The sequence below is a fragment of the Mus caroli genome, chromosome 19 (genome assembly GCF_900094665.2).
Source record: "Mus caroli chromosome 19, CAROLI_EIJ_v1.1, whole genome shotgun sequence".
Classification (NCBI taxonomy): Eukaryota; Metazoa; Chordata; class Mammalia; order Rodentia; family Muridae; genus Mus; species Mus caroli.
The window spans coordinates 42,907,454-42,921,186 of record NC_034588.1 but is presented as its reverse complement, the minus strand read 5'-3'; the positions used below and the strand labels follow the sequence as shown (position 1 = coordinate 42,921,186).

The 13,733-nt window shown below is 45.9% G+C and overlaps 1 protein-coding gene across 8 annotated transcripts in view; it reads right to left on the bottom strand.

The window, feature by feature from the left end:
* Positions 1-13,733, bottom strand: part of Gbf1 (golgi brefeldin A resistant guanine nucleotide exchange factor 1) — a 129,590-nt gene that overhangs the window by 16,756 nt on the left and 99,101 nt on the right. For 2 of the 8 annotated variants that reach the window (XM_029472348.1, XM_029472350.1), the window contains exons 6-18: positions 13,328-13,436; positions 12,791-12,851; positions 11,683-11,737; positions 10,893-10,991; positions 7,948-8,095; positions 7,235-7,458; positions 6,141-6,309; positions 5,175-5,386; positions 4,467-4,565; positions 1,897-2,091; positions 1,463-1,652; positions 1,096-1,236; positions 710-798 (exon numbers count right to left, since the gene is read on the bottom strand). In XM_029472348.1, coding sequence (XP_029328208.1) covers positions 710-798; positions 1,096-1,236; positions 1,463-1,652; positions 1,897-2,091; positions 4,467-4,565; positions 5,175-5,386; positions 6,141-6,309; positions 7,235-7,458; positions 7,948-8,095; positions 10,893-10,991; positions 11,683-11,737; positions 12,791-12,851; positions 13,328-13,436 — 1,791 coding nt within the window. The remainder of the gene's footprint in view (positions 1-709; positions 799-1,095; positions 1,237-1,462; positions 1,653-1,896; positions 2,092-4,466; positions 4,566-5,174; positions 5,387-6,140; positions 6,310-7,234; positions 7,459-7,947; positions 8,096-10,892; positions 10,992-11,682; positions 11,738-12,790; positions 12,852-13,327; positions 13,437-13,733) is intronic. The other 6 variants (XM_029472349.1, XM_029472351.1, XM_029472352.1 and 3 more) reach the window with 3 other exon arrangements.

Genomic DNA, 13,733 nt, shown 5'->3' with positions numbered 1-13,733 from the left:
TTCAGAATGTCTTGCTTTTCAGGTCCTGCTTGAGTTTGAAGGACAAATCAGACTAAACTGATCTCTTTGCTCCCTGTATATCTAGTCACAGACTTGCAATCAAATGCGTATCTCTGACAATAAGGAAGGATTAACTACAAGTTTTTATGTTAAAAAAACCAAAAATATCCCTCTCCTAGTCAGGAAGTTATTTACCATTGATACCTGCTGCTGCTGAGACAAGGACAGGAAGGCAAGGGAAGAATGTGGGGAGGACTATGATGGTTAGACTTCCCCTGACTTTCCAACTGAAGGAAAAAAATACATAAACTAACCATTACTTGAGCTTTACTAAAGTACCAGAATAAATATCAATACCCTTTCTTACCAGTCGCTATGCTGGACCTGGAGATGATCAATAACCTTTGCTGACCCAAATGACAGCAGCTTCCAGAGCTTCTGTCACCACTACTAGGTTCTGGCTGTTGGCTGAAGTAGCTTTGCTCAGGGGCCAACAACAGCACAGGTCAGGTGTAAGGAAATGCTTTTCAAGGAGAGGGAGAAGTTGTGCAGTCCCAGAAAAACCTAGAGGCTAGTCTTGGAAGCTGTATAAGGAGCTGCTAAAAATCACCCCATGTGCATTCGCTGAGACAAATAAGTTGTACAGAGGACACTTACATAAGGGTGGGCAGTTGCTAAACACACTGGGGGAATGTATGGATTCATGTACCTTTTTTTTGTTTTTAATTTCAATTAGTTCCCGTGGATCTGGCAGAAGACAGGAAAATCGAGGTGGCTTCCTGGTGAACTTTTTGTCAGCTAGGATGGAAGGAAGAGGATAAACACATGAGACCTTTGTACAGTTACTGATGCTCTCCCCAGCAAAACCAAGTAATCTCATACATGTTCTCGTCTTTGACCTCCTACCTGCTGGAAATCCTACCTTCTAGGGCTCTAATTGTTTTCTTTCCTTTCTCGGGGGTTTAAGACAAGGTGAAGTGCTAGGGCTCTGCCAGGTATGGCCTTAGGCCACTCTGTTTTCCCAAACTCCCCATGTTCCTTCTCTCTAAGCCCTCTTGTTGAGGGAGTTTAGAGTCATGGACACTGGGTACCTACCTCCAGAGTCACCAGCTTCCTCCAGATCTCTGCACCCTGGCTTTCCATGTTCTGTTGACAACCATCCTCCACTTGGAAAATGAAGGCCTAGGGCATCTAAGGCCACCCCTGTGGATTTCCCATCACTGGTTGCTCTCTCAGCTGGTAACAGGGAAAGATATGAAGAATTATGGGTAGGAAGTCAAGCAGTATTGTAAAAGAGGTTGAGTCTCAAGCCAAAAAAGAGCTGCATGTTCTTATATAGGACACTAGCTAGCACTGATAGGAAAAATTCAAGACAGAGTAAGGAGGGCAAGGGAAGGGGGGGGGGAGGGAAAGAAAGACAAAAAAGAAAAAGAGAAAAAGAACAATATAAGACGCTTCTCACACTTATTAGTTTCTGGGTTGCCATCCACTGCCTCAAAGCCAGGTCTGGCTGTTTCTTTCTTCTCTTGCTGGTTGAGGGTGTTGAGGACTTTAGCCTGACAATGAGACTCAGTGCTGTCAATAACTGTCAAAAGGGCATCAAGAGACAGCAGGTGTGTTGTATAAAGCTGACCAGACACAGGAAAGGCATTCTGGAAAGAAAACAGAGCCATTAGACTTGAGGTAGGAATATACTTCACCTGATTATTTTCCCCCAAACCCAAACACTAATGATTTCTCATCGCCCTTACAAATGCCTTCCTCAGTCCTGTTCCCACCGCTGAAGCGCCCTACTTCCTGTACTATCAATGCTACCGGGGGGGGGGGGGGGGGGGGGGGGGGGGCCGGGGGGGGGAGTTCTTCACAGTTCCTAGAGGCAGCGATAGTGCTCAGCACCTTGGACAGCAGCTTGGTGAGGTCTTCAAAGAGGTTGGAGCAATAGTAGTCACAATCATAGTTGATGTAGAGCTCAGTGACGAAGCTGGGGATGCGCCAGAGCTGAACAACAGCCTCCAGCGCCATCTCTTTCATCTCGTAAGGCATCTTGGGGTTTTCAACAGTGATGATCTCCATGAGTTTTTTGATGTACATCTGTCAACAGCAATCCAGCGACAGCCATTTGGTTGAGGAAAGACGGCAACAGAAATTGGATAGGAACAACACCAAACAGGAGGCACAAGCCCACTCAGGAGGCATGTATTGAGAGATACCAAAAGATCCCCTTCCCTGCTTTGTCTCCCATAAGGCTCTCATTCCTATTTCCAGTCTCAAAGACGTTGTCTACTGTCCTTTTAAAAATGTGTTGTCTATAAAGCCTACCCTAGTCTTATTGAGACTTCCTTTTGGCAATTTAGCAGCAATGCTGGTTTGACTTATAAGAACTCCTAGGCAGAAAAGCTGCCCCATTTGTGGTAATATCTGCCAGTCCTCATATTTGGATTCTCCCCCTACCCCTTTTTTGGAGACACTTTTGCTCTGTAGCCCAGACTGGCCTTCAATTCACAGGAATCTTCTTGTCTCAGCCTCTAAGTGCTTGGATTACTGGCATGAGCTGTCATGCCCAGTTATGGGCTCTCCTACATTATAGTCAAACACTTTTGTCTGGGATCCTCTTAACTATTCTACTATGAAGGCTAGGCAATGATACAAAGTAGGGAGGCCAAAAATGCCTTCTATAGGAAGCTCATAAAAATCTCACCCACTGGTAGACCTCCCCCCTCTCTCAGAGTCCCCCACCTTATGCCCAATAACCCTTCCCTTCCTCAACTCCCAATGTGGGCAGAGCCTTGCTCAACCGGAGGATGCTCCAGCCACCAGAAAGCCAGGTAGGCTGCCTGTCCCTGGATCCTCCCACAAACTTTCTCGGTACTCCTCCCATCCTCTCCCCAACCCCCCACCTCTCCTTGTCCCAGCCTCCACTTGGACCAGAGGCCATGCTAGCTGCCAGAAGTCCAGTCCATAACTCTGGCAGTACTCACTTGTGAGTATTAGCTGTTAAGTAAAGGATACTCATGCTACAATCTACAGACCCAGAGAGGCTAAGTAACAAAGAGGGCTCTGGGGTGGGGGTGGGGGGAGGGAGGGTGCAACTGGCTCTCCCTGGGAAGTAGAAATAGAGTTTGTGAGTGGATTGGGGGTAGGTGGGGATGGGAATAGGAGGGATCAGGTGGGGGTAGATGGAGACAGTACAGGGAGGGATGACTGGAGCAGTAGGGCATGGGGTGGTGGTGGTGGTGGTGGTATGGAAACCCAGTGTAGCAAAAACTCCCTGGAATCTATGAGAGTGACCCTAGAGAGGACTCCTAGTAATGGGGGACACAGAACCTGAACTGTCCATCTTCTGTTACCAGGCAAGGCTTCTAGGGGCGGGACTGGGATATCAACCCAGCCATAAAACCTTCTACCTACAATCTGTCCTGACTACAAGATATGCAGGGGCAATGGTGACAAAGAACTTGTGGAAATGGCCTACCAATGACTTGTTTTTTTTTTTTTTTTTTTTGGTTTTTCGAGACAGGGTTTCTCTTTGTAGCCCAGGCTGGCCTCGAACTCAGAAATCCGCCTGCCTCTGCCTCCCGAGTGCTGGGATTAAAGGCGTGCGCCACCACGCCCGGCTACCAATGACTTGTTTAATTTGAGGCCTATCCCATGAGAGGGAGCCCATGCCTAATACTGCCTGCATGATTAGGAACTGGAGGCTGGATAGTCCAGAGACCTATAGTAGAACTAAAAAAAGCTAGCCAACAAAAGTCAATGAAATGACTCCTATTGATAATCTATACACAGATATCATTGACTGGTACCTAGCACAGTTCTCATCAGAGGCTGTCCCTGGCTCAGAGCAGATACAGAGACCCACAGCCAAATGGGTGGAGAGAGAGCCCAGGTTTTCCACTGGGTCCCTCCCTGAGATGGGAAATGCAGTGGAAGACTAGAGGAGGAACTGTGGGAGCCAGAGGGGTAGAGGATACCTGGAAAGCAGAACTCAGCAGGACACACAGGGGCTCACAGAGACTTAAGTGGCAATCTTAAGGCTTGTATAGGTCTGCATTAGACTCTCTGCATATATGGTATTTTGGGATGACTCCTGACAGTGGGAGCGGGGGCGCCTCTGACTCTTCTGTCTGCTTTTGGGACCCTTTTCCTCCTAGTGGGTTGCCTCGCCCAGCCTTGTGTCTGCTCTTATTGTGTCTTATTGTACCACGTTCAGTTGATGTCCCTGGGAGGCCTGCTCTTTCTGAGATGGGAGTGGGGAGGTGGGGAGAGTGGATCTGGGGGAGAGGGAAAGTGACGGGGCACTGGGAGGCATGAACGAAGGGGAAGCTGTGGTTGAGATGTATTGTGTGAAAGAATAATAAATAAAAATTTAAAAGTCTATCTTAAGCATGATTCATTGAGCTGGCCCCATTGATAATGCCATGTAGTCTCCTGTTTCTTGTTTTACTTTCCAAGGTCAAAACACTTACCTCTAACTGGAACTTGAGGTGTTCTCGCATGCTCTCGAAGAGTAAGAAGCACACTCGGAGGGAAGCAGCATAAAGGTTCAGGCGCTCTACGCTGAGTAGCTGGGGTCAGAGAGTGGGAAGCCATTAGGTTTCTGAGGTCGAGTGTAATTCAACCAACGAAGATACAGGAGAGCAGACCAGGGAGGCTGCTTCACAAGGCCTACATTCTAAGGGAACTCTTTTTTCTTGTCATTTGTTTTAAAAGCAAACTTTATTTTACATTTGTTTATTTGTGTGTAGGAGGGGAGCAGGGACACATAGGAAAAGGTGTGTCCCAAGGGAGACGTTCCTCTCTCTCTGCCTTCTGGGTGCCAGGGATCAAACCCAGCACACCAGGCTTGATGAACATTCTTTTACCCACTGAGCTGTCTTGCTGTCTTGGTTTTGTTGTTCTGAGCTAGGAGCTCATGTCTGTCGCTCAGGTTGGTCCTGACCTCACTACGTAGCTGAAAGTTACTTTGGATTCCTTAGCTTCCTGCCTCTATCTCCCAGGTGCTGGATTACACGTATGTACCACCACAACTGGATTTTGATTTAGCCATTCCTTCCTCAAGTCCTTAGAGAGCTACTGAGCTCCCATTTACTGTGGCTTCTGGCCAACTAAAAGTGTGCAGGTCATGGAATTCTGGTGGCTTCTCAATCTCAAAAAACAACCACGTCTAGTCTTACCTGGAATAAGTGTCGGCACATCTCATCCTTGATGAGACCCAAGAGGGTCTGGCACTGGGCCACAGGCGCTGACTCAAGAGCCACTGTCAGCAAATGCAGTCCCATGTGGATCATCACCTCAGAGTTATGGCGGTCGTGTGGATTTGTGAGGGAGATAAGGAAGCGGAAGAGCTCACGGATGCAAGGAAGACCATAAGGAACCAAAGCTGTGCCTGAAAGGGTGGGAAGAGAACAGGTGGGAAGACATACCCCAGCTGTTTGATACCACATAGATCTGTGTTATCTATGGCAAAAACTTTGTTGTGTTTGTGTGTTATGTGTGTTTGGTGCATTCATGTGCAGGTGTGGTATGGTGTGCACATGTATGTGCCTGAACATGTGCACATGGAAGACACAAAGGATGTCAAATGCCTTCCCCTTATTGCTCTGTTTTATTGCCTTAAACAGGTCTCTCACTGACCTGGAAACTCATTGTTTCAGCAAACTCTCCCGACTCACATGTCTGAAAACCCCAAAAATGGGATTACAGGCACCTGCAGCCATGCCTGACTCTTTACATGGGTACGAGGGATTTGAGTTCTGGTCCTCACACTTGCAGAGAAGCAATCTCACCCACTGAGTCATCTTCCAGCCCTTATCTGTGGCAATTTCAGGATATTAATTTCCTCCAAGGAAAAGGCTCCACTACCTATCTCTTAATGGATAAAATCAGAACCAAGAATTTTCCTTAAAAGTCCTAAGCTTTATATTGCTCCCACTCTCCTCCAATTGTTGCTCTAGCTCTCTGAATGACTTAGGGAAAAGTTCTATATATGCTAAGAGTTTTATAGCTTGATTCCATTTTCTGTCTAGAAAATGGATTCACAGGTGACAGATGACTTCATCCAAGCTGCTCTAGGCTCAGATAGAATATTATCTGGTAGGATGGGGGAGATGAATAGGCAGAACCTTCCAGAGAGCACCTACCTTCTTTCTGGGAGGACTGGGTAAAGCGCACACCCCGAGGATTGACGTAGTCCGTATCATGGACAGAGGCCGCGTCAGAGTGGTCAGCAGGGGATATGCACTCCTCTAACACTTCAGGGATGGACTCCACCGACGCTGACTGGGCCTTCTCTACATGGGCCCCTTCCTGCTAGGACCAAGAATAGTCAGGCAGATGAACAAAAAGGAGGCAAAAACGACTTAAAATTTATTCCCCTGAATTTTATGGCTTCCAAGCTGTCTTCAATGGACTACAGCTCATTGATTTATACATCAATAGAAGATGGCCCAGGGCCACCTGAGGAACCATTGTCTAAGATGACAGACTCTACAGGTGCAAAACTCTCACAAGGCTTAGAATTTAGATGATTACCATCCTGTAAAAGTTGCCGCCTCCCTTTTTTTCAGATGCTGCCTATAATGACATTGATAAATCTCCTGAGCTCCTCTTCACAGTCATACTGTAGGTTTTCTGGTCAGCAAAAATAATTCTAGGAAACAGTATGCAGTGGTTTGAATATACTTGGCCCAGGGAGTGGCACTAGAGTAGGTGTGGCCTTGTTGGAGGAAGTGTGTCACTGTGGGGTTTGCTTGAGACCCTCCTTCTAGCTGCCTATCAGAGTCTTTTCTTTGCCTTCAGAACAAGATGTAAAACTCTCAGGTCCTCCAGGGACATGGCTGCCTGGATGCTGCATGTTGCCTGCCTTGATGATAATGGACTGAAATTCTAAACCTGTAAGCCAGCCCAATTTACTGTTGTCCTTTATAAGAGCTGCCTTGGTCCTGGTGTCTCTTCACAGAGATGGAAACTCTAACTAGACACAGGGAAGAACTACCTTTACCAACCTTCCTTCCTTCTTCATTTTTTTTTTTTTTTTTTAAATAGACAGGGTTTCACTATGTCACTCTAGCTGCCGTGGAAGTCTCTCTGTAGATTAGGCTGGCCTTGAATTTACAAAGATCCACCTGCCTTTGTCTCCTGAGTGCTGGGATTAAAGATATGTACTACCATACTTGGCCCAGGTTCCTACAGTGACATGTAGATCTGAAGAGGGGCCTTCAGGAGTCAGTCCTACCTGAGGGTCAAGCTGATCAGAAGCGCCCATCTCACTGCTCCCAGGCTCACTGGTGGTGATCTCCCTTGGGGAGCCAGCTTGCTCCAGGTCAGTCAGGTCCTCCTTGGAGGTAGTCTGGGAGGACAATTCCAGGCCACTATCTGTACAGGGACTGACCACTGTCGAGGCAGCTTCTGAACTTGCAGAGGAGATGGATGTGGGCGCATCAATGAAGGGCACACCACCTGACAAAGAAAAGCATGAAACTCGAAGGCAAAGAGACCGTTTGTGAGTAACACATCCTCTACAGTACCAGGGTCTTGCTCAGACTGAATGCTCATGTATAAACGCCTCTAGAGTAATAAGAATCTATGAAAAGTGAATGAACTGAAGTTGTTTAATGCAGGGTCATTAAATGGTCACAGTCTGATTTGATTTGGAGTTTCCCTTTCTGTTCTCTGCAGAAAGACCAAAACCCCTCAGTTAACCAGCTCTCCATTTCAAATCCCTGAGAAAGAAAGCATCTTCTCTGTGTGTTTTAAGAAGAAGCAACCCAGGGCACTCACCAGTAAGGTTAGAGGGTAACCAGGGCACTCACCAGTAAGGTTAGAGGGTAACCAGGGCACTCACCAGTAAGGTTAGAGGGTANGAGGGTAACCAGGGCACTCACCAGTAAGGTTAGAGGGTAACCAGGGCACTCACCAGTAAGGTTAGAGGGTAACCAGGGCACTCACCAGTAAGGTTGGAGGGTAAGGTGGCTCCATTTGGGGTGGGCAGCTCTGAACCTGGTGTGACTTTGGTTGTATGACGTGGAGGTCGAGGAGATCTTTTCTGTTTCTTCCACTTGGACGAGTCACTCATGCCTCCTGCTCTCATTTTCAGCTGGAAATATCATGTATAATTAGTATCCAGACTAAAAGAGTATTTAAACTAAGATGTTATTCCTAAAATATCTCATTACTCAGTCCGCTGGTCCCTAAAAAACCGCTTACACCCCACATCAGTATTAAGTAATCTAAACCATCAGAATATACACTTAGTCCTTTGCAGCTACAGCTTTTCGGATGGCCATAGAGGCTTCCACGTGGAAGGCTCCACATTGCACTTTGACTAGTCATTGACATGGCCCGCTGTCACAGGTATCGCTCTGCTTCCTGGGTCCCTGCTGCTGTATATGATGCAGGAACCTCTTGCTGAAAACGTAAGGCAGGCTTTGCCCAGAGCCTCAGACTACAGACATGTGCACGGACTTTCTTCCACAGTCAGCGGCACGGCAGCTCCTAGTTCCAGTTCTTGTCTAGGTATGAGCACCTACCCTCCCTAAGGCACGGACTGGGACTTAGACAAGAAGGGAAACTCTTTTTCTGGAAATTCTGTATTCAAATGGATGGTCAAAGTTATTTTTTTGGAGAAAAGAGTGACACGCCAATTGATTTGTAGAGTTAAGAATGGAGGCTTTGCCATGCTGCTGCTCCTAATTTTGATACAGCAGTAAAACGTCTTGTTCTTACAGTTGTTCTTCCTAGGTACACATTATTTTACTTTCTTATGCTATTCCTTTCGTAGACAGAGCCTCGTGTACCCTGAGCAGGTCTCAAACTCACTGTGTAGCCAAGGATGACCTTGAGCTTTGCATTCTGCTTCTGCTTCCCAAGAGCTGGGGTTACAGGCATGTGATGTGCCCCCCCCCCCACGTGGTACTGGGGCTCAACCTCAGAGCTTTGTATATGCTAGGCAAAGACTCTTGCACAACCGAGTTACATTCCTTGCACCACTAGATACAATTTAAAAGGATCTATTCATTTTCTTCGATATTTGGTGATAAAATTCCTTCTTCAAGCTCTTTCTCTCAAAGCCCTGACAGCCTCTGATCACCTGCTAAGATAATTCTCCCTTCCTTCCCCAAATCTCCTCCTAATAAAGGAGGCCCCCAAACTGAACTTTCTCTCAGTTCTTAACACAGTACCAGCTTCTTATTGGATTCATATTCTTGTTCTTCCATCTCCAAAACACCTGCAGCCTATGCCTAACTATGAGCTTCTGTGACTAGACAGGGACCAGGATGCTCTCGACAGTAAGTAACCTGGGAGTTCAGGTAGATCACACTCATGGTAGAAAAAGATCTAAGAGAACAAGCCAAACAGGAGGCAAGAAACCCAAAAGACCAAGGAAAGAAAACAAGGACCATTTGGCTTTATTGGTGATTATCACTAAGCTTCAAAAAGTCCAAACAACTAAAGCTTTATAAGCTACCTCTCCTTTCCACTCTATGAGTCCCACTTCTAGTAAGAATGACTGTCAGTAATGGGCACCCTTTTCATATACGAGTTGGTATCGCCTATCTTCTACTTTACGTTTTGCAAATCTAGCTTCAACTAGGTTATTTCAGTGAGTGTTCCTGGTCTTTTGACTGGTCCAGGAGTCTGAAGGCTGGTAGTTTTCACAAAGGTTTCACTGTTGCTATGTTCTGTGTCCCAAGGCTCTAAGGTGCACAGTAGGTGGCAGGTGTCCACAGAACCCTATATCACTTTATCTGTACAATTCTACATTCCGAAAGACAACAGTGGCTTTATGAGAATAGTGCAGGGGCTGGTGAGATGGCTCAGTGGGTAAGAGCACCCGACTGCTCTTCCGAAGGTCCGAAGTTCAAATCCCAGCAACCACATGGTGGCTCACAACCATCTGTAATGAGATCTGACACCCTCTTCTGGTGTGTCTGAAGACAGCTACAGTGTACTTACATATAATAAAAATAAATAAATCTTAAAAAAAAAAAGAATAGTGCAGATATTAATAGTCTTATAATAGTCATGACAGCATGCAGGCTAATCAGTCAGTGAAGAGAGCTTAAATTTAGCTATGCAAACACAAAAAATTGAGACAATGCAATCAAATAGGACAGAGACCCCTTGCTAGGTAACCCTGACTCACAGAGTTAATTCACCCGCAGTGACTGAATGCTCGCAATCACCTCTGGCATGCACAGCCCTGTCATGGGTCACGTGGACGTCCTTTATCCCCCCCCCTACTTGTCTCGTCTTTTAAAGGCAAGGGTATCTTAAGGGCTTTAGCTCACAGTCCTTCCCTAAACTCATCTACATTTTGAATTTTAAAGGACAGAAGGTATCTTTGCAGATTCTAGAAAATTCCCAGTGTCCTGGTCCCTAGTTCCTTTCTATCGACCTAGAGATCTAAACTTTGCAATGATCCCTTTTATGTAACAACAACAACAACAACAACAGCAACAACACTTCTCACAGGATGAAACACCTTTTCCCACCAACATAGCCATGGACTCAGATTTATACAAGGATTATCTAAGCTCTCTACTCCAGCTCTGAGACAAGGGAGGGGAGAAGGATCTTGCTTGAGGTCCCTGTAGTTTCCCTAGAAATGGTGGGTCTTTCCCACAGGATAAAACAGCAGGACCCACGTTTTCTAGGCTCATTTTGTGATGTTTAAGACTTCATTCTGCTTCCAAGCAACCAGAAATCCCAGGAGAATTCCCAGTACTGCAAAACTATAAACACATGCAACTTTCAAAAGCCAAGCTGTTATAGAGCGGATAAGTTGTGCTCTGAACAACAGAAATGGAACCCAGTGTTACATATAAAAAAAAATAAACATTTAAATAAATAAATAAACCAAAACGGGGGGAAGGAAAGGAAGGGAGAGAGACCTTGAGGTTCTTAAAGAGTAGTGCCCTCTCTAACTGGTTCAGGGCTTTGGTCTGTTCCCCACTACTTAGCTCCAGTTTGCTGAGGAGACATGGAGACATCTGTGAAAGACAGGCAAATGCACGGTTTAAACAGAGTAAAACAAACTCAGACACGCGCCAGCAGGGCACAGGGCAGGAATGGGGATGAATGGGAGGGAACACGGGCAGGTCAGGTGCATGCACCAAATAGCCAAGGGTCATTTCCATGGGCAGAACCTCATCAGAGGTCTGAGAAGTCCAGAGTTTCAGCTCAAGAAAGAAAAAGGCCATCCTGATCACCATTCTTTTCTCAGCAGTTTGAGAACCCTTTGATCCAAAGTACAGCTTGATTTGGTCTCTTTAACAGAGACCATCGTAAGCACAAGCCCAGTCTTATTCAGCATTAGGAGGGGATTTGGGGCACAGCCTCTCTAGGACTCTTACTTGCTACAAGACTGAGCCAAATGGGATGGCCAGATTTTCATTTTGTCAACATGCATCTTTACCCCAGCTTGGTAAGCTGTGTCCAGTTTCCTTAAGGATTGACTCACTAGCAAATGTGGTTGGTCAACAAAGACAGGTAGGTCAGAGAGGAAAGGTGGAGAAAGGAGACGCACACGGGAGGTGTATCTCTGACTTATAGGAGTGACAGTTATTTGTAGATTACAAGTAGACCCATCTAAGCAAAAGCATGTCTTTGCTACTAAGCAACAGTAGTACTGGAGTTAAGGTGGTTTGGACAGGGGACAGCAGACAAACTTTCAGACCCTACCTTCTTCATGTTGGTTCCCACATAGCTCTTGGGTTCTTCTTTAAACTGAGGTAACCTATAAGACAGAGAATAGTATGACCGTCACTGGGGATAATGACAATGTTCTTCTCTAGACCTGATACAGCAATGGTGCATTGGCACACAGTATCTTGTCTCTTTACTCTTATAAGAAGCTAGTTAGAAACAAGCTTCTTATACGAGCTAATTTCATCCCCTTTGGAACTTTGGAGCTAAAGGAACTGTAATATGTAGGATATAGACAAAGTAGTCACTGGGACAGAGTGACTAAGCACCCTTGGAGTTTGAAGGCTCTTTTCATCACTGAAAAGCACTGCTAAAAGCCAAGAGATAGTCAGGCCTAGAAAGTAGTAAAAGCAGGTTGGTGTTTCAAAGGCATTAAATCCATGGCGTAAGAAACTCTCAGTAGCAGAATCCTAGAACAGTTTAATGTACAGATAATAGGGATTAAGCCTGAAAGCAAAAAGAAATCTCATTGGTTGAAAAGTCATGGCTTCGATTCTTCCCTCAGTGTATCTTTGAAGAGGAAGTATAGAATAGATAATGTGATCTAAGACAGAAAGGTTTCCTGGGCTCCAAATGAGGGAGTCCTTCTTAGGGAAATCAAAGATCAAGGTTTCCCTGGAACTAAAGGGTCTGCCAGGATATGGAACTTTTGAGTGCTAAAATCAGGAAGTCCCAGGCAAGCCAAGATAAAGGCCAATTAAGTCAGCTTTTACGACTGTTGGTTACCCAAGCCTTGGCCTTCTTGTACAAAATTAGGCTAAGTTTAGGGAGCTCAGCAACCTGTCCCAGGCTGCTTAAATTTGGCATCTTCTCTGTGCTCCCTTCCCAGATGCTACCTGCACAGAAACAGACACAAGTTTGGGAAGCAGAGATTAAATAACCCTCGCTTCCCTGAGGCCACGGGAGTTCTCTCTTCCTTCTCCCTTGCTCAGTAACCCTGGGCCCAGAGAACTACTGCTATCTACAGTCCCAGTGGCCTCTGATGTGGTTGTGGGGTTGGCCAGGTCCCTAAAGTGGCTGTGTGGAAGCAGGCAGACTCAGGAGGCCTGGGCAGCCGGGCAGAAGCAAACAGCAGCAGGTTTACCTTGTGAAGAGCAGCTGCACCATGTCTACCAGAGTGTGCTCTGCGGATTTTCTCAATAACTCTGCACAGGCAAAAACAAATAACACAGGTGTCATTACTTGCTGTGCTATTATCAGGAGACCTCCCAGAGCAGACTCCCCTCCAAACTGTGTTTACCAAGGATTATGCCAAACTTATTAAAACCAGCTCGAGCTCAGCCTGGAGCTATAACTTTACCAGACCACTAGGTGGTACTACGGAGTCAGGAAAAAGGGGACACACTAGAAGGGTTTTCTTGGGTTATCAATTGGTGTCAATTCCAGAAACCTTAAGGGAGAAGATTTGGTTCTGGAAGCGAGTCTGACTAAGATTCATCCCAACTCCTGCCCTACAATAGTGGGTCGAGAACTCTATTCTAGCTTCAGAACAACCCCCCTAAGGTTATCCAAGGTGGACGATGGATAAATCCTGTTTCTCTGGGCTTCAGAGACAGCATCCTGTATACACACTCATATACCAGCCCCAGGAGGATGAAAGACATAGTATTCAAGGACCTACCACTGAGTCTCATTTCAAAGCAAATCCGGAAGCAAGACTGCATAATCTCACATACAGATTCATTTGTTAAGTGGGTACCCACTGGGGTTAGCAACAGAGTTCGGAGAACCTACAAGGAAAAAAGAAAAGACACTGATGAACAAAGCAGGGTAAGTAGAGCTGATTTGTAAACACACCTAGAGAGCTGGGCTTTCCTTGGGAAGCAGAGGCAAGTGGATCTCTGAGTTGGAAGACTGTCTGGTCTACAGAGCAAGTTTTAGGACAGCTACACAGAGAAATCTTGTTTTGAAAAACCAATCAACCAACGAAAAAACAACAAAATGGACCTAGCAAGTAAATTTTAAATTCTTCTTCTTCTTCTTCTTCTTCTTCTTCTTCTTCTTCTTCTTCTTCTTCTTCTTCTTCT